General features: G+C 42.2%; 1 protein-coding gene across 10 annotated transcripts in view; it reads right to left on the bottom strand.

The window, feature by feature from the left end:
* Positions 1–12,487: 12,487 nt before the first annotated feature.
* Positions 12,488–22,594, bottom strand: part of dennd1a (DENN/MADD domain containing 1A) — a 147,529-nt gene continuing 137,422 nt past the window's right edge. For all 10 annotated transcript variants that reach the window (XM_049738648.2, XM_049738645.2, XM_049738649.2 and 7 more), the window contains 2 exons: positions 15,415–15,649; positions 12,488–13,715 (listed from right to left, as the gene is read on the bottom strand). In XM_049738648.2, coding sequence (XP_049594605.1) covers positions 12,702–13,715; positions 15,415–15,649 — 1,249 coding nt within the window. In that variant the 3' untranslated portion in view covers positions 12,488–12,701. The remainder of the gene's footprint in view (positions 13,716–15,414; positions 15,650–22,594) is intronic.

Here is a 22,594-nt window from a genome sequence, read left to right as displayed (position 1 = left end):
TTTGCATATGTAATCCTCCATTGTAAAACAAAATGTAAAAACAAAAAAAAACCCGAATGTAAAACAAAATAAATGGACGACTGCTCTTCAGTTGTTCACTGTAAATTTGAACTGGAGACCACTTATTCTACAGGTAGGCGCATGAAGCATCCCAGTATCACTAGCGCTCCCTGCCATAAGGCTGGAGAACTTTTTTTCGTTGCCTCCGTTTGGTCTCTTTTCAAAGCTGTTTTCATCTAAAGAAACACGACGTTACAGACAGATGACAAAAAATACTAGATATCATATACATCAGCTTAACAACAGAAATTAGTTAATATAACCACAGTGTTTGAACACTTAAACAGCGACATAGAGACAGACAGCGGTTCAGTCTAACTGCATAGCCTGTCAGCATAGGCAGCCATGTGAATACGCAATCCTCAGAGGAGGCAAGGCAGGAAGTTGCCTCCTCCGAGTGACTCGTCTTCGGTTTTAACATTTAAATTAAAACGAAAATTACTTTATAATAGGGCAACTCAGTGGCGCACTGGCTAGCACGTTCGCCTCACAGTTAGGAGGGTGCAGGTTCAATTCCACCTCCGGCCCTCCCTGTGTAGAGTTTGCATGTTCTCCCCGTGTCCGCGTGGGTTTTCTCCAGGCACTCCGGTTTCCTCCCACATTCCAAAAACATGCTTGGTAGGTCGATTGAGCACTCCAAATTGCCCCTAGGTGTGAGTGCGAGTGCGGATGGTTGTTCGTTTCTGTGTGCCCTGCGATTGGCTGGCAACCAGTTCAGGGTGTCCCCCGCCTACTGCCCGATGATGGCTGGGGTAGGCTCCAGTACGCCCGCGACCCCGGACAAAGCTGTACAGAAAATGGATGGATGGGTGACTTTATATTAAAAACAATTGAATTTGTTTTTTCCTCTTTTCATGATGGCAGGGGAGGCACTTGCCTCCTCTGACCGCACGCCCCTGCTATTATTTAATAGTGTATTTATTGTCGCTGTATCCCCGCATCAGAATATTCGTCAGATGATGTCGATTCATCTGAACTGTGGCACAAACTGTCACCACACACTATGGATGCCTTTTGAAGTGGATGCTGTCATGTAACATGGGGGGTAGAGATGGTGCAAATGGTAGAATATGGATTGTTCACAGGAATAAATTGGCAGAGCTGAAATTCCAAATTTGTCCAAAAGATGGCGCCAGACCAAAACGTGAGACCAAAAGAGGGGCCAGAATAAGCTAAGCAAGTTAAAATAGAAATAAAAGAGGAACACGGTGTCAGAGTGTGAGTCACGCATGGAAGCACAAATGTGATTTTTATTTTTTGATTTCTTTGCTTGGCTAAAAATGTATTCTGTAACCGCTTTAAGCAATATTATTTGTCAATTCGATCAAGAGACCCGACACTATGAGAATAGTGGCGTGACATAAATTGTTTGGAGAAGCACAAATGTGATTTTTATTTTTTGATTTCTTTGCTTGGCTAAAAATGTATTCTGTAACCGCTTTAAGCAATATTATTTGTCAATTCGATCAAGAGACCCGTCACTATGAGAATAGTGGCGTGACATAAATTGTTTGGAGAAGCACAAATGTGATTTTTATTTTTTGATTTCTTTGCTTGGCTAAAAATGTATTCTGTAACCGCTTTAAGCAATATTATTTGTCAATTCGATCAAGAGACCCTCCCTATGAGAATAGTGGCGTGACATAAATTGTTTAGAGAAGTAGGTCAAGGGTTTGGATTTTTATTTCAGAGTTAATTGAAGCGTAACTTTAAAAAGTTATTTTCATGGAACAGGAAGAGAAGAAAAGGGGAAGTGAAAGGTTTTACCAGGGGCTAGCTGTGCATTTGGTGGAAAGTACTGCGTGGTCAGGGCGGAAACAGCTGCTGAAGGCCACAGATGTCCAAGCGTGGGAAGAAAACTGGGCACTCCTACCCTATAGTAGGCGTGGGAAAACTGACCAGTTTATTCTATAGGCGTGGGAAAACTGGGCAGTCTTACCCTATAGGGAAGGTATAGAAGAAAGAAAGGACTATAAAAAGTCCTGCAGGGGCAGCTTCAGGGCTTTTTCCCCCAAAAGAGCGCTCATACGTGAAGAAGCCCGGAGGAGTTTCAAGATTTTTTACCAAAGTCCCGAAGATCTTTGTGTGAGACGCAGGATCGCTGGTCTGAAATTAACTTGGATTTACTCGCAAAAATTGGACTGGACAACTTTACAGGAGAAATAGGTGAGGGATTACCATGGGAATAGTCATCGGGCCGCCGGCTCCCTCGGGGCCAGCCTGTTTCTCTAATTTGGATTTTAGAAGTAAGATCGAATTGATCACTCGACTTTGCTTCCACCAAAAATAGCACGCAGCTGGTATCTACCTCTTCCCTCTTTCATGAACTGTGTTTTGCAATCGAATTGTTCTGGGATTGAATGATTTTATTAACACGGGTATCAGTGAGTGAAATTGTTCGGTTTCTGGAGTAATTGAGATTTGTAATTCTATTCCATGTTTCTTCAATAAATGTGTTTTGTATATTACTAACTTCGTTGTGCGCGGATTTGTACTGAATATGCAACCGATGGTTTGGGGCCGATTTAAATAAAATAAATTAACGGAAGTGTTTAAATCGGATTATTGGTTTTGTGTAGAACGGAAAGTAATTCAACTATTTGAAAGGCGCAGGCCCGCTTCCCCTTTTGACGGGCCGCGTAAAAAGTAACTCCGAACAAGTTAGAGAATTAAATAACTTTCGTAAATATTTAAGGGAAGAGTGAATTTTGTTAAAAGTGAATTTGGTTGAAAATTTACTTCTAAATAACATAACGACAACGGTTAAAATAAATCATTGGAGTTGGTGGAGGATAAAAGTATTTCGATTGTCCGTCGGGCGTGGCCCAGTTCCTAAATTTGTCGGGCCGCGTCAAAAGTTAAATGGGACACGATCAAAAAATAGACTTGCCTTCCAAATTAATTACTGGGCAAATCTAAATAGAGCACGACATTTTTATTCGGTTTAAGAAAGTCGTTACTCTTTTTAAAGCAATCTAGTGGGGTGAAGAACTCCGACGGTTAAGTGCTAGATCTACGTATAAGAAGTTAGAATTAATAATCTAAAGTGCATTAATTTTCTTCTTAAATGCTATTATTGTCACACTTTTATTAATTCGATTCTCTTTCGAATGAAAAAGTTGGTCGGCTTGCTGCATGAGCGACCAAGTGGAATGGACCCATATCAACATTTACTTCGGCAAAACTAGTGCTTGGGTGCGCTATACAAACGAATCCCTGAGGTCTTAACAAAGACATCTAAAAAATATCCGTAACAAAATAAGAACTTCAAACACTAGCAGGGAGCCATCAATACGATGCGGTCACTTCGAAGTCTTGCCTCGAATTGAGTTACTCGGCTCGAGCTTCGGGTGATTTGAGAGGGATTGGCGTCGTACAGAAATTAGATTGATTCCGGTGGAGTTAATTTAACTCGGGTGGTTAGATTACGGACGACTCTCCGAACTCGGCTAAAACAAACCCGTTACCGGGAAGCCGGGGGCACCTTAATGCGAGAGGTGCGTTTGACAATGCCCCCCCCGTGTGTCAGCCACCTTCTCTAAATTCGCTCCATCATCTTCACTTTACTTACGCAATAGTTTGCTCGATTGTGAGCTGCTTGAAAGCCGATCACTTGCGTTTCGCTATGTTCTCTCACTCTCTGACTTCTTTCTTCAAAACACCACTCATACTCCCCACTGTCCTTCCATTTCAGCTGCCAATAAAGGAGACTTTGACTTTGACAGATCACCTCTATGTGAGCCAGCAAGAGCAACTCTGCCATCAAGTGGTCACAGTTAGCCACTACAATGCTTTTGATATTAAGTGGAGAGGTCCCAGAGAGTCTCATATGCCCATCCATTCATAAAATATAAGGAAATCGACCAGTATCCTCGTTGCCGGAATATTACGCCATTACTTTCGATGACTGGTATACAGTGGAGCCTTGGTTTTCGAACACAATCCGTTCCAGAAGGCTGTTCGAGAAGTGAATCGTTCGAATTCAGAATCATATTTTCCCATTACAAATAATGGAAAAGAAATTAATCCATTCCAAGTCCAAAAAAATAATTTAAAAAAACCCACCTTTTTTAAGCATTTTTTCATATGTGCATTTTTGTCCAATTGCGCAACTGCAGCGCACCGCCGAACGCATAACCGTAGCGCGTCGCCGACCGCGCAACTGCACAGCGCTGGTCGCATTATTGTGACAGAGCCGTCGCTGAAATTTAGGAAATATGTTTAAAGTCCAAAATTTAAGTGGACCTCAGTGCGCAGGGAGCTTAATTTGGTCCGTTCGCACAACCGCAGCGCGCCGGGCGCTCAGTGTCGCATTGCTTCTTTGTGTTTTAGGATGGTTTTACTGCTTCCACTTGACTCCTTTGGCACGAGAACGCAATAACGAACGGTCAGTTGGCATGCTGGTCCTCTCGGCTCATCTCGCGAGATTCGACAACTGAATTTCGTCCGACATCCGAAGCAAAAAAATCTCGAATTTTTTGTTCGAATACCATTTGTTCGAGAACCAGGATGTTCGAAAACCGAGGCTCCACTGTACTTTCTGATTTCATATATATAAGGGCAGATCAATATTTTTTTCCATCACCATTAATTTGGCCTTTCATGTACACTTTATTACCGTATTTTCCGAACTATAAGTCGCAGTTTTTTTTATTGTTTGGCCGGGGGTGCGACTTGTACTCAGGAGCGACTTGTGTGAAATTAACACATTATATCATTTCACATGTTATTTTCACACTAAACTGCAAGGGGGCACGCAAAGCCTGTGGAATAATTGGAACTGCAACTGACAATTAGTCTGACGTAAGCGTCGTAGAAGAAGAAGCGCCGCATCTACTTCTGGAGTTAGCGGAGTTGTTTATAAGTGACACAGAGGATGAAGATTTCGTTGGATTTAATGATTTGGCGTGACACAGATGGTTTGATAAACTTGTTTGCATGTTATTTATGCTATAGTCATTTGAATACGGCTGGCAGCAATATTGCGACAACAGCCGCCTTATTTTCGGCAGCATTTTGGTGCTACTTTCGTCACATCATTTTCCTACTGTTGGAATAATTGTTTTTGCAGAAGCGCTGGTCGGCCTGAACCGGAGGCCTCATATGTTTGCTCAAGCAAACATATCTGTCTAGCTCTGGGGAGTTCTTAGACTCCCTTCCTTTTCTTAACTGTGAGAGGCCCTCACTAGTTATGAACAGAACACCTTTGTTCTTTGTGTAGTTCGAGAGACGTTCTTTCTCTTTTAAACCATGTAGTTTCTATCCATAAATTGTTGCTGACCGGGACAGTTTATCTTTGCTACAAAGTGTTACAGAAAAGACATACATGTTGAAGTAGTTGCACATAAGTTATCCCATATTTACTCAATATTTAAGTCGACTTCATGCAAGTTATCTCACATTAACTTAATGTTTGTTGGAGGGTATGCATGAGAGGTATCTTATTATTATTGTGTGATACTTAGCAAGAATTGTTCCACAGGGACATGGCACCCAGCACGTTTGGAGATTGCAGCCTAAAACGAGGCTGCCAACCAACTAAGGACAGACTCTGCATTGCTGGGGGTCACAAATCGGCCAAGGCCTCGCACCACACAACATCCTTTAGTTAGCTAATCAGCATTGCTACAGCCACAATCTCCCCTCCCTTTAGTGTAGCAACGCCTTTTGTAACCAGGGCAACCCAAAATAAAAAGATAGCGGACGAGGAGTCCAGAACTGGTGGAGGACTGTAACTGGGCCTTCTACGTAAATCTCCTCGCAACCAAAAAGAATACTGGTTGTCTTCTCCCTTTCTTTCAGTGTGTAAAATAATGTCTGATGGTACTTAGACCTGACACCTACTCATTTGCCTAATTAGCAAAAGTTTTAGCCAGCATGGTGAGGATCGTGCCAGGGAAATAGACAAGTCGAACGAGATCAGGAACTGCTTCAGAACACAGTCGGTAACCACCTGCTTGACGGAACATATATAGATGTCCCGGGGAAGGTTTTGTGCATTCTTTGTCAAGATGTGATAAGCTATGGAGGTCGCAGCGCTTCGAACATGAAGGAGCACATCAAAACAAAAAAACACAAAGGTACATTTTTACTTTTACAAGCATGTGGGTAACATGATGTTACATGTAAGCTAATGTTAGGCTATTATCATGATATCATTAAAGAATAAATCTTCAATGATAGATAGATAGATAGATAGATAGGTAGGTAGGTAGGTAGGTAGGTAGGTAGGTAGGTAGGTAGGTAGGTAGGTAGATAGATAGATAGATAGATAGATAGATAGATAGATAGTAGATAGATAGATAGATAGATAGATAGATAGATAGATAGATAGATAGATAGATAGATAGATAGATAGATAGATGATGCAAAAAACAGTTTTCATCAAAAGGAAAAACTCAAGAATTGATTGTGCCATTTTGATGTATTATATTCAAGAGTCAAGAATTTTTATTCGCCATGTTTGAGCATGCCAAACAAGGAACTTGACTTCAGTACATCACAGCCTCTGTTCAATATTTAGGTGACTAACAACACTCAGGACATGTGCGAAAATTGACAAATATTCTCAAACACCCCCTGATCTTAAACTCCCAGGAGGGCAAGGAAAAACTCAAAACTCCAACTAGGGGAAATGAGAAACCTTGAGAAGAGACCACAGATGGGAGGATCCCTCTTCTAGGATGACCAGGCTGCAATGGATGCAGAGTGGACACATAGTACACATAATACAGACATAATACAGGCGTGGAGAGCAGGATGTTATTGCACAGCAACGACTCTGAGACTAAGAGTGGTATGAGTTCATCAGAGCGACAGCCTGGGGGAAGAAACTGTCTCTGTGTCTGCTGGTTTTGGGGTACACGGCTCTATAACGCCATCCGGAGGGGAGTCATTCGAACAGACTGCAACCTGGGTGAGAAGGGTCTGTAGAGATGTTACTTGCACATTTCCTGGTCCTGGATAGATGGGAGGTTGATTCCAATGATCTTTTCTGCAGGCCTGATTGTCCGTTGCAGTCTGTGCTTGTCTTGTTTGGAGGCCGATCCAAACCAGACAGTGATGGAGGTGCAGAGGATAGACTGGATGATGGCAGTGTAGAAGGTCTTCAGCAGCTCCCGCGGCAGGTTGAACTTTATGAGACAGCTCAGGAAGTTTAACCTGCGGACGTCAGCACCGCATGTACTTCCGGAAGTACCAGTTGCAGTATAGTCCGCAGCAGCCTTGTTTATAAGTAACACAAAGGACGAAGATTTCGATAGATTTAATGATTTGGAGTGACATGGATGGTTTGATAAACTTGTTGTTTATGTTATAGTTATTTGAATAACTGTCAATATGTTATGTCAGGCACGTTCTCAGTTCTTCGTTTGTGTTTATGTAACGTTAGCTACGCCTCCCTTGCCATCATGAAAAAGGGAAAAAACTAAATTGTTTTTATTACAATGTAATTTTCTTTTTAATTTCAGTAGTTTTGTATAATTTTGAACCAAAATCGCAGATTTTTTATAGTTATGTTAAAACCAAAGAAGAGTCGCTCGGAGGAGGCAACTTCCTGCCTTGCCTCCTCTGAGGATTTCGTAATCACACAGCTGCCTATGCTGACAGGCTATGCAGTTAGACTGAACCGCTGTCTGTCTCTATGTCGCTGTTTAAGTGTTCAAACACTGTGGCTATATTAACTAATTTCCGTAGTTAAGCTGGTGTTTATAATATCTTGTGTTTTTAGTCATCTGTCCGTAACGTCGTGTTTCTTTAGATAAACAAAACGGCTTTGAAAAGAGACCTTACGGAGGCTACGAAAAAAGGTTCTCCACCCTTATGGCAGGGGGTGCTAGTGATCCCGGGATGCTTCATGCATCTGTAGAAGAGATCTCCAGTTCAAATTTACTGTGAACAACTGAGGAGCAGTCGTCCATTTGTTTTGTTTTACATTCTTTTTTTTTTTCAGTTTTTACATTTCGTTTTACAATGGAAGATTACATATCCAAACGATTTTCAACGATGTATTTTTGGTCGAAGCAGGAGGTCATCAGTAAAGGAAGAGCAAAGGAAGAGTTAAAAGGTTTGATTCGGACAACGGGACTTAGCAGCATGTCTTTTCAAACAGAGTGGTACGCACGATCAAAAACAAGTTTTTGATTCCATGTGCTTTATTGAGTGTTTTTATATGTGAAGACTGCTGATATGAGATTTTAATAAAAATAGTTCAAATTAAATAATGAATAAACCACACTAAAGCAGTGTTCCCCAAACTTTTTTGTGACACGGTTCGGTGCCGGACAAATTTTACCCGGGTGTGTGTGTGACATCAGTGCCTCCCCAGTCATGAACCTCACAGCTTGTCACTGGGCATACCGTACCGTTCAGCCTGTTGTTGCCTATCCATCCATCCATTTTCTGTACCGCTTTGTCCCCACGGGCGTGGTGGAGCCTATCCCAGTGGTCATCGGGCAGTAGGCGGACACCCTGCCAGCCAATTGCAGAGACGAACAACCATCTGCACTCGCACTCACACCTAGGGGCAATTTGGAGTGCTCAATCAGCCTATCAAGCGTGTTGTTACCTATTCTATTTTTATTTTAAATTGCCTTTCAAGATGACATGTCTGTTCTTGGTGTTGGAGTTTATCAAATGAATTTCCCCCAAAAATCCGATTTATACGCTGGTGTGACTTAGTATATACCGTATTTTTCGCACCATAAAGCGCACTGGATTATAAAGCGCACTGGATTATAAAGCGAACCCTCATTGAATTTTTTATTTTAGAAATTATTTCATATATAGGGCGCACCGGATTAAAAGGCGCATAAAATAGAAGCTATACTGCAACAAACTGAGGTTGACTAGGGTTGCGGTAGGCATCCACTAGCCAATAACCAATGAAACAAACAAACAAACTATCTCCTATAAAATGATCGGAACTGACTAAAGTTTGATCTAACACATTGGTACTGCTTACTTATGTTTCCCATCCATATCGATCCGTAAATTTACTCGAAACATTAACGGAGCAGCCTATTTTGAAATGAAATAGCCTCGTGCGTATAGCACAGGTATGGGCAAACTACAGCCCGCGGGCCACATCCGGCCCACGGGACCGTTTAATCCGGCCCGCCAACCCTAAATAAATTGTATTATTAAACTTTTTTTTTTTTCTCTCGGTAATTTTGCCTGCAATGACTGCGTTTCCCCAGTAGATGGGGAACCACTTGCCTGCGCATTTACTACCGGAAGCCGTGTCAGAAAGCTCGGTGCACACTCACAAGTGCGTGTATGTACTCAGTAGTACGGAAATGGCGCACTTGCGCTCTATTTGTATCAGTGTCGAATTTAGAGCGTGGGCTGTGACGACAGCATTCTTGTAATTTGCGCGCCGAGCTTTCGGATACAGTTTTACGCTAAAGCCACCCACAAACCTTCCCCTGGAATCCTTCCATTAAAATGAGTCGCCCAAGGAAAAGCAAGGTGGACACTGAGTGCCGAGTGTTTAAAAAGAGTGGCCAATTTGGCTCGACGTACGCGACGTGACGTTCAGCCACATGAACATCAACATCAACCCGTCACAGATCTAGGTAAACGGACCAACACCTCGGATCTCTCCTAAGAATTGCCACAACAAATTTTACTGCAGACTATGACACACTAGCAAAAAAGGGAGACAAACAACACTGTTCCCACTGAAAATGAAGGGGAGGCTTTCAAGTTTGTTTTAAAAAAATGCATTTTGAATATGATCTGTACAAATAGCAGGGATTGAAACTAGCGACCATTCTCATTTTCAAACAATGCAGGATGCTCAAGGACATTGATGCACCACCTGTTTGTGACTAATCTTAACCTGTAAAGTTCTTAAGGCTTACTTTAAGGAAGTGTTTCCCGTTTCCTCACCTCTGTTACCAGGTTAAAACTCTGCTCTGATTTTCAGATACCCCTCACCTTGTTGCCGTTTTGATTACTTTATTTAGATGTATGCTTTCACCGATTCTTCAAGATGATATATTTGGTCAGAATGTTTGCCGTTTGATGTGATCTCATAAGATGAACATCTTTCATTAATCTGACCTGCAGGCACTGAAGTGATGGAGACTGTTATTCATAATAACAGTGTCGTATTTTATGAGAATCACTGATAGCAGTTTTTTAGGGATTTTTTTTTTTAATGCTGTTAATAAATGCATTTGTTTTCAAAAAACTTTTTTTGAATATCCACGCTTTACTACCTACTAAAGGCCAAAACCTTTTATGCAATGACCTTTACAGGTCGTTTATATTACTTCACACAAACACTACATCCATCTGCTCCTGGTTCGGCCTCCCGGTCAAAATTTAGAACCCAATTCGGCCCGCAAGTCAAAAAGTTTGCCCACCCCTGGTATAGCAGCTATCATTATAGCATTAGCCACCCGCAAACTCCCATGAGCCTCAGCTCGCAGACTCCCATGAGCCTCAGCAAAGTCTCGTGACAGCCCCCTGTAAACAATCACGTTTCTCAAACTCTCTCCCATAAAAGTGATCGGAACCGACTAAAGACTGATTTAACACATTGGTGCTGCTTATTTATGATTCCGTTGGATATTGATCCTTAAACGTACTTGAAAACATTAACGGAACAGCCTATTTTGAAATGAAATAGCCTCATGGGTAAAACAGCTATTCAGTGACGCCCCCTGACCACGGTTGCCGTAATGCTGGGAAGCGATGCGGCCTTGTAATTTACTCGTCGTACTAAAACGTACTGAAACATTTTGGCAGAGCGCTGTGTACAACCAGTATGGATCAACAAATTCATCAATTGATGATTGAGGTGCTCTGCATTTTAAGACACACTGTGTTTTTTTGAGTAAATTTTAAGTTTTTAAGTGCACCTAATAGTGCGGAAAATACGGTATATCTTTTTCTCCATTATTATGCATTTTATGGCTTATACTCCGGAGCGACTTAGCCACGACAGAGCCAAGGGTATTGGCAACCCTGCAATTCTGTCAAATAATGGTCAATTTCTACCAGAAAATGATTGCAATTACAAATGCTTTGATATTAAATTTCATTTGTCTTTAATGTAAAACTACAAAAAGAAATGTCAAAAAGCCAAATTGGATATAATTCCACACCAAACATAAAAAAGGGTTGACAAAATCATGTGATGCTTCTCTAATTTGTGTACTTAACAACACCTGTTACTTACCTGTGGCACATAACAGGTGGTGGCATTCACTAAATCACACTTGCAGCCAGTTAAAATGGACTCAACCTGTGTCCTTGTGTGTACCACATTGAGCATAGAGAAAATAAAGAAGACCAAAAAACTGTCTGAGAAGCAAAATTGTGAGCAAGCATGGGCAATCTCAAGGCTACAAGTCCATTTCCAAAGACCTGGATTTTCCTGTGTCTACTGTGCGCAGTGTCATCAAGAAGTTTGAAGCCCATGGATGGCACTGTGGCTAACCTCCCTAGATGTGGACGGAAAAGAAAAATTGACGAGAGATTTCAACGAAAGATTGTGCGGATGGCAGATAAGGAACCTCAAACTCTCATATGATCTCCGTGATTGATGAGAAACTATGGAGAAAAAACAATAGCATACTATTCAATTTGGCTTGATGCAGTTGCACAAGCAACACTTATTTGTGTGGAGGCATCAGGAGACATTATGTTGTTTCAAGTTGATACTCAAAGTCCCGCGCGTGGTCTCAGTTCTCATGCAAGGAAAATGTTAAAAATATCACCTGCTAGGCAATTGTTATGTATTGCGACGTTTTTAACACATAACATTGCAAAGACGCAACATATTGAATCCGGCCAGTGTTTCTAGCCAGTGTTCCTAGCAAGTTTCACGCTAGATCAGGGGTGTCAAACTCATTTTTTTTGTGGGCCGCATTGTAGTCATAGCTTCTTTCGGAGGGCCATTATGACTGTCAACCCAAATAAATGTATGAGCAACTCATATTACTATATACAGTAAAAGCTACAAAACAAACTGACAAATAACTCGTTTTCAAATCAGATGGGTAAAAACTCGTCAAATATAAAAAGAAAAAAAGATATTAAAAGTGAAGACAATTTGCAATTCTAGTAATGACACAGGAATTTGATGCACAATTTGTCTTCGCGAGCCACATAAAATGATGTGGCGAGCGGTATCTGGCCCCCGGGCCTTGAATTTGACACCTGTGCGCTAGACGTATGGACTTACAGTTTATATACTCTATATACAAACTGTTAGAAAAGGGGGTAACCCTGGGGTTATTTGTGTTTTGGAAAAACAGAAGAGCATGTTCGACTCGTAGCACATTTATATAGCCTTCATAAACCTGAATACTGTCAATATTTGGTTTGTAAAGGGTTACTAACTGGATATAAACATAGTGTTTCTAATTAATTTGGGGTTACTGAGGTCAATACAGAATTAAAATTTTACATACTGTAGGTTTTGATGTATGTGGTGTTTTATTAATATGTCATTTAATATTCCATACAAACATATTTAATCACAGTTTGAGTTTTGTGTAAGGAACAAATGGAAATGTACTGATTCCTATTTCAGCATAATACCATATTTCAAGCTTTTCTAAAGAGGTTTCTCATGCATTAATGAAAAACATCTGGCTATGCCAGAGTAATAAGTCTAAGGAAAGGCTTTAGTCAAATGTTTCCCATCTCTTCTGGAGCTGATCTATACTATTTTGAAGAGGTGTGGTTGGTTTAATCATCGTCAAAAGATCGCCAAAAAGATCCTGACTTTTGTGGATGTCTTCTTCAATTTTAATCAGCCTTGGTAGAGTGTTGGCAGTGCTTGCGACAGATTTTGAATTGGTCAGTCCTGAAATGGCACGATTGCTGGTTGATGAGTGAAGCAGTGAGGAAGAGTTCCCCATTCGATAACTGGGAGAAAGAGTGGGCCTGCCAGGTAATTGTTGTTTGTAGACCTCAGAGACTGCAGGGAAAGACTGCGGCTGGGTTGGATTGTGGGGGTAAGAGCCAATTGGTGGTTCATAGACTGTGTTGAAAGGTGTTCTTCTCCCACCTGACATGTATTGGATTTGAGGGAGTGAAATCTTTACTGGCTGAGTAAAGACAGTAGGTGATATGTGATTATGTGGCTGAAAAGGAGGCTGGATCATTGGGTGAGCTCTAGGAGGAATTGTTTTGCAAGACGATGAAAACATCTCAATATTCATGTCATCCATTGTTGACGCGGAACTAGTCTGTGGTGACTTGTTAAAGGGATCCAGCAGGCTTATCAAATCCATGTGATCCTCTGCAACATTGAACATGTCTGTGGTCTTACTCAGGGCTTTTTGAAAATCTTCACCACCTGTTTTTGTTCTCTCCTCATTAGATGATTTAGATTGAGACTGGCCAATAAGAGGTGCTAACACCGTTCCGAATTCAGCACTCTTTCTTCCATGAGGGCGAGGAATGGTAATATTGCCAGGGCTGGATGAGTCTTGTAGTTTAAGGCCTGAACTGTTACTGTTGTGGTGATTTACCTGCATGAGAAGTTTATCTGATTGTGTTTTCTTGCAGGTAGGAGGTTCCCAAGAGGGAATTTCAGTTTTATCTGATTTGATTCCCATCAGCTTGTTGTCAGTGTTTGGGAGCTTGAGGCTCGGAGGTGTTGGTGAGTGTTCACAGAAATGAAGGTCCTTCCGCTGCAAGGACAAAAATGATGACAATTATTTGTTTTTTCATCAGTCAAAAAACATTGCATATATTTTGGTGAAATGAAACAATTGCATACAATGTATTAAGATGTACCTCCACATTGCGGTATTTATGGGGAAAGGGGCCAATACTGTACAGTTTGATTAATATCTGTATTTCAGCTGTGTCGAGTCTTGTAATTGCCAAAATAAGACCCCTGGTTACAGTTAACTGCACAGTACCATGTTGGGAATGGATAACCCTTACCCTATCCATAACTCTAATGAATAAAGCCCTATCCATAACTCTAATGAATAAAGCAGTCACAGAGATCAAACAGTCCGACTTTCTTAGTGTCGAACGCCTTCAAATTGTTCACTGAAATTCATAAAATCACTAGCACTAAGGCAGTGGTTCTTAACCTGGGTTTGATCGAACACTTGGGGTTTGGTGAGTCGGTCCCAGGGGTTCAGCAGAGCCTCCACTGCGAAGGTCTGAACACACCTGATTTATCGTGTAAATTCGTGATGACGCATGGTCTCACAAAGGAGAAGTCACACTGATTTGACGGTATGTAATTTGTTGTGAGTTCATGCAATGCATTGGTTTTGTTCTTCAAACATGGTGATGTCTATGCACGGCTCATTTTGTGCACCAGTAAAAAACATTTATGTCTTGACTGAAAAAAAATTTTTTTTTTCACTAAAGAGGGGGTTCGGTAAATGCGAATATGAAACTGGTGGGGTTCGGTACCTCCAACAAGGTTAAGAACTACTGCACTAAGGTTTACACGCAAGTCATTTAGCTTTGTACGGTCCTTATATTATCCATTTAAAATACTACTTGAAAATGTATTTACCACAAAACAAATTGGGGTCCATGACCAAACTGCGTTACACAGAAAGTCGCATGGAATTGAAGCGTGTAAAAATCGAGATTTTTAAGATTGATTTCATCATATGAATTTTCAAGTTAGTGCTTTATCACCATAGTTAGTTCATTTAGCATAGCTTGGTCATAGTTTAGTTTGCTGTCGAGTTACAGTTAATTTTTTTAGGAAAAAAAAAAAATTCTACAAATCTCTAAAATTCCTCATAAAATGCAGATAAACATATGCTATACTATATCTCTCCCTGGTTACTGCCGGAAAAATCTGAAAATACCCAAAAGTTAAGGGAAATTGCCTAATGAAATCAGTGCTCGCTAATGTGCAACATTTGCATGTGTAATAAACCGTATGTTTTCCAGAATATTTCGGGCACAATTTTATCAAATTTTTACCCTCACCCCCGATTCTGGTAATGGAACCTGAAAACATGCAGAATCTATTTTCCCAGATCCCATAGTTTGTAAAGAGACGTTGTAGACGACCTAAATCTTAGTATTTGAAACAAGAATTTATAAACTCATGGTCATTCAAAAGTTTAAAAATACAACTTTTGGTTTTGATCTTGCTAGAAAATGTAGTCATACCTGACATTGCAGGGCAAAAGCAAGACAGCTTAATTTATATACATACAAATTCAATGTGCTTTTCCTGATCCAAAGTACATTAAAAAGTATTTAAAGTACTATTGAAGCCATTAAAAATCAAGATACAGAAAAAAATATCTTATTGACTTAACTATAAGACCAGAAATCATAGAAAAACATTCGACTAAACAGGGAAAAGTTAAAAAGAACGAACAAATATACTGTTTCTCTGACCTGACTGGAGAACTTGGCTTGAAGCTGTCGATAGCCTTGCAGACTCTTCAGATCTTCAAGGCTTTTAGCCACAGGAAGTGGTTGACTGTCATGCTCATCCACACAGTTGAAGAAATTGGCTCCGACACTGCCATTGGAGAGGTTCTCTGGAAGTCGGCTGGGACTTTCTAGACCCAAATTACAATCATGCTCTTCTTTTGACTCAACGTCTTTTAGTGAGCAGTATCGCTGTAGGCTGTGGAGACATGCTTAGACTCAATGAAGCAGTCATTATTGAATTCACAAGTAATAATAATATTGGTAGGTTGAATTACAGCATTAACATTTTGGTTTGTAACTAGTGCAATGTACTTGTCTTCTCCTACATGCATTTTTCTATTTCTTGTATCCACTGCTGCTGATGAAACAATGTCATTTTCCACTTAAAGGGACTAATAAAGTTTATGTAAATGAAGTTTTTGTCCAGATGGTCTGACGTTATGTGTGGACAGATATTACTAACGCAGATTTTAAGTCTGGATATATATCATTAATTCAGACGTTTAGTGTGGATTTTTCTATTTCTTGTATCCACTGTTGCTGATGAAACAATGTCAATTTCCACTTAAAGGTCTTAACTGAATTATTCTGAAATTGATGTAGGTTTAATCGTATCCACCTTATTTCTGGGGACTTTTGTGGAGAAACAACTCAAAGAGGAACTTTAGGTCAGATGCTCCCATTGGTTTCAACGGGTTTCACTTCACAGACCGGTGTATTTGAACGGTTTTCTACACCCCCTCTTGAGCAATGATTAACCGTCACTGCATTGTAAATTGTCTTGCATTTCTTGGGAGCTTGGTGGTTGTAAAAACAAACGTAAGAAGTTGAATCTGCATGGATTAAAGTTCTCCATTTACATCAATGAGAAAAATGACCAGGGAAAATAATTTACGTTGAGGCGATCCAATTAAATCATCAGGTATAAAATTGATGCTACTCCCAACTAATAAAGCAAGCCAGAGCCATGGTGTGAGGCAATCAGAAGTTAATTAGGGTGGGTCAGAAGTCTTGCCAAGAGTGGTCTTGTCACCTGTATGACTGACGCCTAATGAAGATTTTGTCCAGATGGTCTGACATTATGTGTGGACAGATATTACTAACGCAGATTTTAAGTCTGGATATATATCACTAATTCAGACGTTTTGTGTGGATTTTTCTATTTTCACTTACAGCGGTTTCTTTGGTGTCTCTTGTCACTGCTTATTAACATTACCGTCAGATAATGTCAAGGGGGTAACGCTACGCTACTTTTGCGTACAGTGGTACCTCTTACTTACGAACGCCTATACAGTAATCCCTCGTTTATCACGGATAATTGGTTCCAAGACCACGATAGGTGCAAATCCGCGATGTAGAGAAAACCTATTGTTACAATATCTACAAAAGACTTTTATGAACCTTTATTGTACTTTTAAACTATTTTTATGTATTTATAAACACTTGTAAACATTTTAAAGTCAAAGTGACTTTCAGAAACATATTTATTTAAATGAATAAGAATAATCCAAACTGTGTAAAGGATGAAGATGGCAACATCGTGACAGACAACAGAGGAGTGAAGGAAGTATGGCAAAGGTACATGGAGAAGCTGCTAAATGTGGAGAATGACTGGGATGGAGAGGTGGGATGCGACGAAGTGGAGGGTGAATGTGGCCTGATCACGCGAACAGAAGTGGGGAAAGCCATGAAGGCCATGAAGGATGGAAAGGCAGCTGGACCATCTGGAGTGGTGGCAGAGATGCTAAAGGCAGCGGGAGACGTCGGTGTGCAGTGGATGACTGACCTGGGTAACAGTGTCATCGCTGAGGGACACATTCCGGAGGACTGGACAAGAAGCATCCTGGTGCCGCTATTCAAAGGGAAGGGGGACCCGCTTGCATGCGGGTCATACAGGGCCATAAAGCTGCTGGAGCATGGAATGAAGTTGTTAGAGAGGGTGTTGGAAAGGAGGGTGAGGTCACGGGTAGAGGTGGACAAGATGCAGTATGGCTTCATGCCTGGTAAAGGTACAACAGACACAATTTTTGTCATCCGACAGATGCAGGAGAAACACCAGGAGAAGAGGAAGAGGTTGTACTTCGCTCTTGTTGACCTGGAAAAAGCATTCGACAGGGTGCCAAGGGAGGTGGTGAGATGGGCCCTAAGGAAGTCGGGCGTGGAAGAGGGACTGGTTAAGGCTGTGATGACTCTCTACTGCAGAGCATGCACAGCTGTTAGAACAGGAGTTGGCGACAGTAATGGGTTTGAAGTAAGGGTAGGGGTGCACCAGGGATCGGTGCTCAGCCCATTATCGTTTGCTATCGTGATGGATGTGGTATCGAGGGAAGTGAGGGGTGGACTACCATGGGAGCTGCTCTACGCGGATGACCTGGTATTGATGGCTCACAGTCGAGAAGACCTAGCTAGGAAGCTAGCAGCCTGGAAGACCTGCCTGGAAGTGAAAGGAATGAAGGTGAATGCGGCAAAATCAAAGGTCATGGTCGGTGGTGCTGGCCTGGGAGTGGTACCACAGTCAGGAGCATGGCCATGTGGAGTTTGCGGGAAGGGGGTGCAAGCCAACTCTATCCGGTGCAAGGGTTGTCAGAGATGGGTACACCGGAGATGCAGGGGAGTAAAAGGCAGCCTACTAGCTGCAAGGGAGACCTTCAAATGCAAGCGGTGCAGGGGAGAAGTCGCCGAAGCAGACCCAGCTGAGCAAGAGGGGCTCATAGTAGATGGGGAGATGTACGAGGTGGTGGACAGCTTCTGCTACCTTGGAGACATGCTTAACGCTGATGGGGAGTGGACCTAGCAGTGACCACAAGGGTGAGAAGCGGGTGGAAGAAATTCAGGGAACTCATGCCCTTCTTAACATCTAAGGCCCCATCCCTGAAGATGAGAGGCCAAGTGTACTCAGCCTGCGTCAGAAGTAGTATGACGTACGGAAGTGAGGCATGGGCCCTCAAAACAGAACACGAAGAAAAACTAAACAGAGCAGAAATGAGGATGATCAGATGGATGTGTGGTGTGTCAATGAAGGAGAAAAAAAACAGTGCAGAGCTGAGAAAGAAGATGGGAGTGGAGGCCATAGTGGATGTGATGAGGAGAGGCAGACTGCGATGGTACGGACATGTAGTGAGGACGGACGAGAACGACTGGGTGAAGAAAGTTATGTCGTATAACGTAGAGGGAACAAGACCCAGTGGCCGACCTAAAAAGACCTGGCAGATGACCGTGTCAGCCGACATGAAGGCACTCGGCATCAACCACGAGATGGCCATGGACCGTTCCCGGTGGAAGAAAACCATATCAAGAACCCAGTCCAACCCAGCGGTGCCTGGAAAACGGACTTTAAACCGATGATGATGATGAATAAGAAAATAAATAAGAGTAAATATATTGTTTCAATATCCACACAAGACGTTTATGAACCTTTTATGAAGTGTAAACGTCTCAGGCTCCTCTCTGCTCTTGCGTGGTGGCCGGCTGATGCGTCCCTGCGGCACAGCGCGAGGGCATCCGCACAAGACTTTTATAAATTTATTTTTAAACAATTTATTAATGTCACAGCTCCGCTCTGCTGTTGCCGTGCTGGCCAACTGACGCCCAGTGCGAGGGCATCTCTTATAATTTTATTTTAAAACACTTTATTGTATTTTTAAACACTTTTTAACATTTTAAAGTGTAAATGTGCCACGGCCCTGCTCTGCTCACGCTGTGCTGACGGGCTGACGTGCCCCCGCGGACCAGCGCGAGGGCATTCGCACAAGACTTTTATTATAATTTTATTTTTAAACACTATTGCATTTTTAAATACTTTTAAAATGCAAACGTGTCACGGCTTTGCTCTGCTCTTGCCGTGCTGACCGGCTGACGCGCCCCGACCGGCTAACGCGCCCCCGTGGCCCAGCGCGAGGGCATCCGCACAAGACTTTTATAAATTTATTTTTAAACAATTTATTAATGTCACAGCTCCGCTCTGCAGTTGCCGTGCTGGCCAACTGATGCCCAGTGCGAGGGCATCTCTTATAATTTTATTTTTAAACACTTTATTGTATTTTTAAACACTTTAACATTTTAAAGTGTAAATGTGTCACGGCCCTCCTCTGCTCACGCTGTGCTGACGGGCTGACGTGCCCCCGCGGACCAGCGCGAGGGCATCCGCACAAGACTTTCATAATTTTATTTTTAAACATATTATATTTTTAAACACTTTTTAAACATTTTAAAGTGTAAACGTGTCACGGCTAGTCTGCTGTTATAACGAGTTTTATAATTTCATTTTTAAAAACGTTATTTTACTTTTAAACACAATATTGTATTTTTAAAAACTTTTTAAACAGCTTTAAAAAGCTTGCTATGCCCTTCTGCTTCGATGACGCACAACACGAGCTCTCTGACAGCTTGCCTCATCAACATGCTCTACCGGCATTCCAGCCCTCCTTGTCTCCTTTAAATTTAGTGTGAGCCCATGTTGCATTTAGTTGTCTTGCCTCGTTTTTGACAGAAGGAAAAGCAAATCAGAGATGCTGCCGATTCTGCTGACGTGAACGAAGTGGAAGAGTGACGACGTCACGCGACTGCGGTAGGCTGAGATAAAGCATGGTTAGAATTGCTCTTACAGTTCTAAGCCAATCAGCGGCAAGGATACAGATCAACATGTTCCCATTGGTGTTGTCGTCTCTACCAGCCAATAGTGTGCTGTAAAGTCATATGGGCAGACAAAGCCAAGTAACACCGCAAAAAGCTGCGATGCACCGAATATATCCGCAATATTTGTTTTCATTAAAACCCGTAATGCACCGAGGCCGCAATAGATGAAGCGTGAAGTGGCGAGGGATTACTGTACTTACGAACTTTTCAAGATACGAACTGGAGCCTCGCCTTTTTTTGGCATCTACCTCCGAACCAATTTTCAACTTCCAAACTGATGCTAAAATTCGGGGAAAATCTTGTTTTGTTAATATATAAGCTGCACGGGACTATAAACCGCAGGTGTTTTCATGTTTAATTACCGTGTTTGTCGGACTAAAAGTCGCTTCGGAATATACGTCGCATCAGCCATAAAATGCACAATAAAGTGAAAAAAAAACACAAGTCGCACCGGAGTATAAGTCGCATTTTGGGGGAAATTTATTCAACAAACTCCAACACCAAGAACAGACATGACCGAGCAACAACAAGCTAAACGATACGGTATGCTAACGTGACATAAACACAAACAAAGAGCTGAGAATGGGCCTGACGTAATATTAAGAGTTATCCAAATAACTATAACATAAATAACACCTTCATAAAACCATCTGTCACTCCAAATCATTAAATCCATTATCGTCCTTTATGTAAACAATGCCGCGTGTGCGCCGCGACGCCGGACTTGTCATCGGTTGCAGTTCAAATTATTCCACAGGCCCATATAACGATATATAAATTATATATCAAATAACTACACTGCTCAAAAAAATTAAAGGAAAATTTTTAAGTATGGCATGAATTCAAATAGACTTTTCTGATAAGGTTTTGGTCAGGTAGGCGGCAGAAGGGGTTGTTAATCACTTTCAGCTGCATTGGTGTTGATGGAATTAACAACAGGTGCACTAGAGGAGCAACAACGAGATGGTCCCCAAAACAGGACTGGTTTTGCAGGTGGAGGCCATTTCAAGTTCTTCCCTCTTGATCTTTTTTAACTGTTTTTCCACAAGTGTTGGCTTTAGCTAGAGTCATCATCATGACTGGGAGCATGAGGCGATTTCTTAACCCTCCTGAAGTTGCGCAGATTGTCCAACTCCTCCAGGATGGCACATCCATGTGTGCTGTTGCAAGAAGATTTTATGTGTCTCCAAGTACAATCTCCAGAGCATGGAGGAGATTCCAGGAGACAGGCAGTTACTCTAGGAGAGCTGGACAGGGCCGTAGACGGTCCTCATTCCATCAGCAGGACCGATATCTGCTGCTTTGTGCAAGGAGGAACAGGTTGAGCACTGCCCGAGCCCTACAGAATGACCTCCAGTAGGCTACTGGTGTGAATGTCTCTGTCCAAACAGTCAGAAACAGACTTCACGAGGGTGGCCTCAGGGCACGACATCCTGCAGTGTACCCTGTGCTCACTGCTCAGCACCGTGGAGCTCGATTGGCATTTGCCATAGAACACCAGAATTGGGAAGTCCGCCACTGGCGCCCTGTGCTTTTCACAGATGAGAGCAGGTTCACCCTGAGTACCTGTGATAGACGTGAAAGGGTCTGGAGAAGCCAAGGAGAGCGCTATGCTGCCTGCAACATCATTCAGCATGACTGGTTTGGTGGTGGGTCAGTGATGGTCTGGGGAGGCATTTCCATGGAGGGACGAACAGACCTCTACAGGCCAGAGAACGGCAGTCTCACTGCCATTAGGTATCGGGATGAAATCCTTGCACCCATAGTCAGACCCTACGCTGGTGCAGTAGGTCCTAGGTTCCTCCTGATCCACGACAATGCCAGGCCTCATGTGGCAGGAGTATGCAGACAGTATCTGGAGGATGAAGGAATTCACACAGTTGAATGGCCCTCACGATCACCTGATCTAAACCCGGTAGAACACCTCTGGGACATAATGTTTCGGTCCATCAGACGCCGCCAGGTTGCTCCTCAGGCTTGCTGATGCCCTTAGACAGATCTGGGAGGACATCCCACAAGACACCATCCGTCGTCTCATTAGGAGCATGCCGTGACGTTGTCAAGCATGCATACAAGCTTGTGGGGGCCACACAATATATTGAAAAGAATTTTGAGTTGTAGAAATTGAATTTAGGCAAAATGGACGAGCCTGCCACATAATTTTTTCTATATACTGAGCCCTCTGTAGGCTGAAAACGTTTATTTCCATCAAAAGATGTGGCATCCTTTTGTTCCTGAGACATTAAATTGTCCATATCAGTATAGATATCAAACTTTTTTTTTCACCATTGAAATCTGATGTTTTCAAAGTGTTCCTTTAAATTTTTTGAGCAGTGTATATATAAACAACATTATTATCAAACCATCGGTGTCACTCCAAATCATTAAATCCATCCATCCATCCATCCATTTTCTGAACCGCTTAGTCCCCACGGGGGTCGCGGGCGTGCTGGAGCCTATCCCAGCCATCATCGGGCAGTAGGCGGGGGACACCCTGAACTGGTTG

This window comes from Syngnathus scovelli, chromosome 13 (assembly GCF_024217435.2).
Source record: "Syngnathus scovelli strain Florida chromosome 13, RoL_Ssco_1.2, whole genome shotgun sequence".
In the NCBI taxonomy this organism is placed as follows: domain Eukaryota; kingdom Metazoa; phylum Chordata; class Actinopteri; order Syngnathiformes; family Syngnathidae; genus Syngnathus; species Syngnathus scovelli.
The sequence above is the reverse complement of the archived record's forward strand: the minus strand, read 5'-3'. Positions and strand labels throughout refer to the sequence as shown.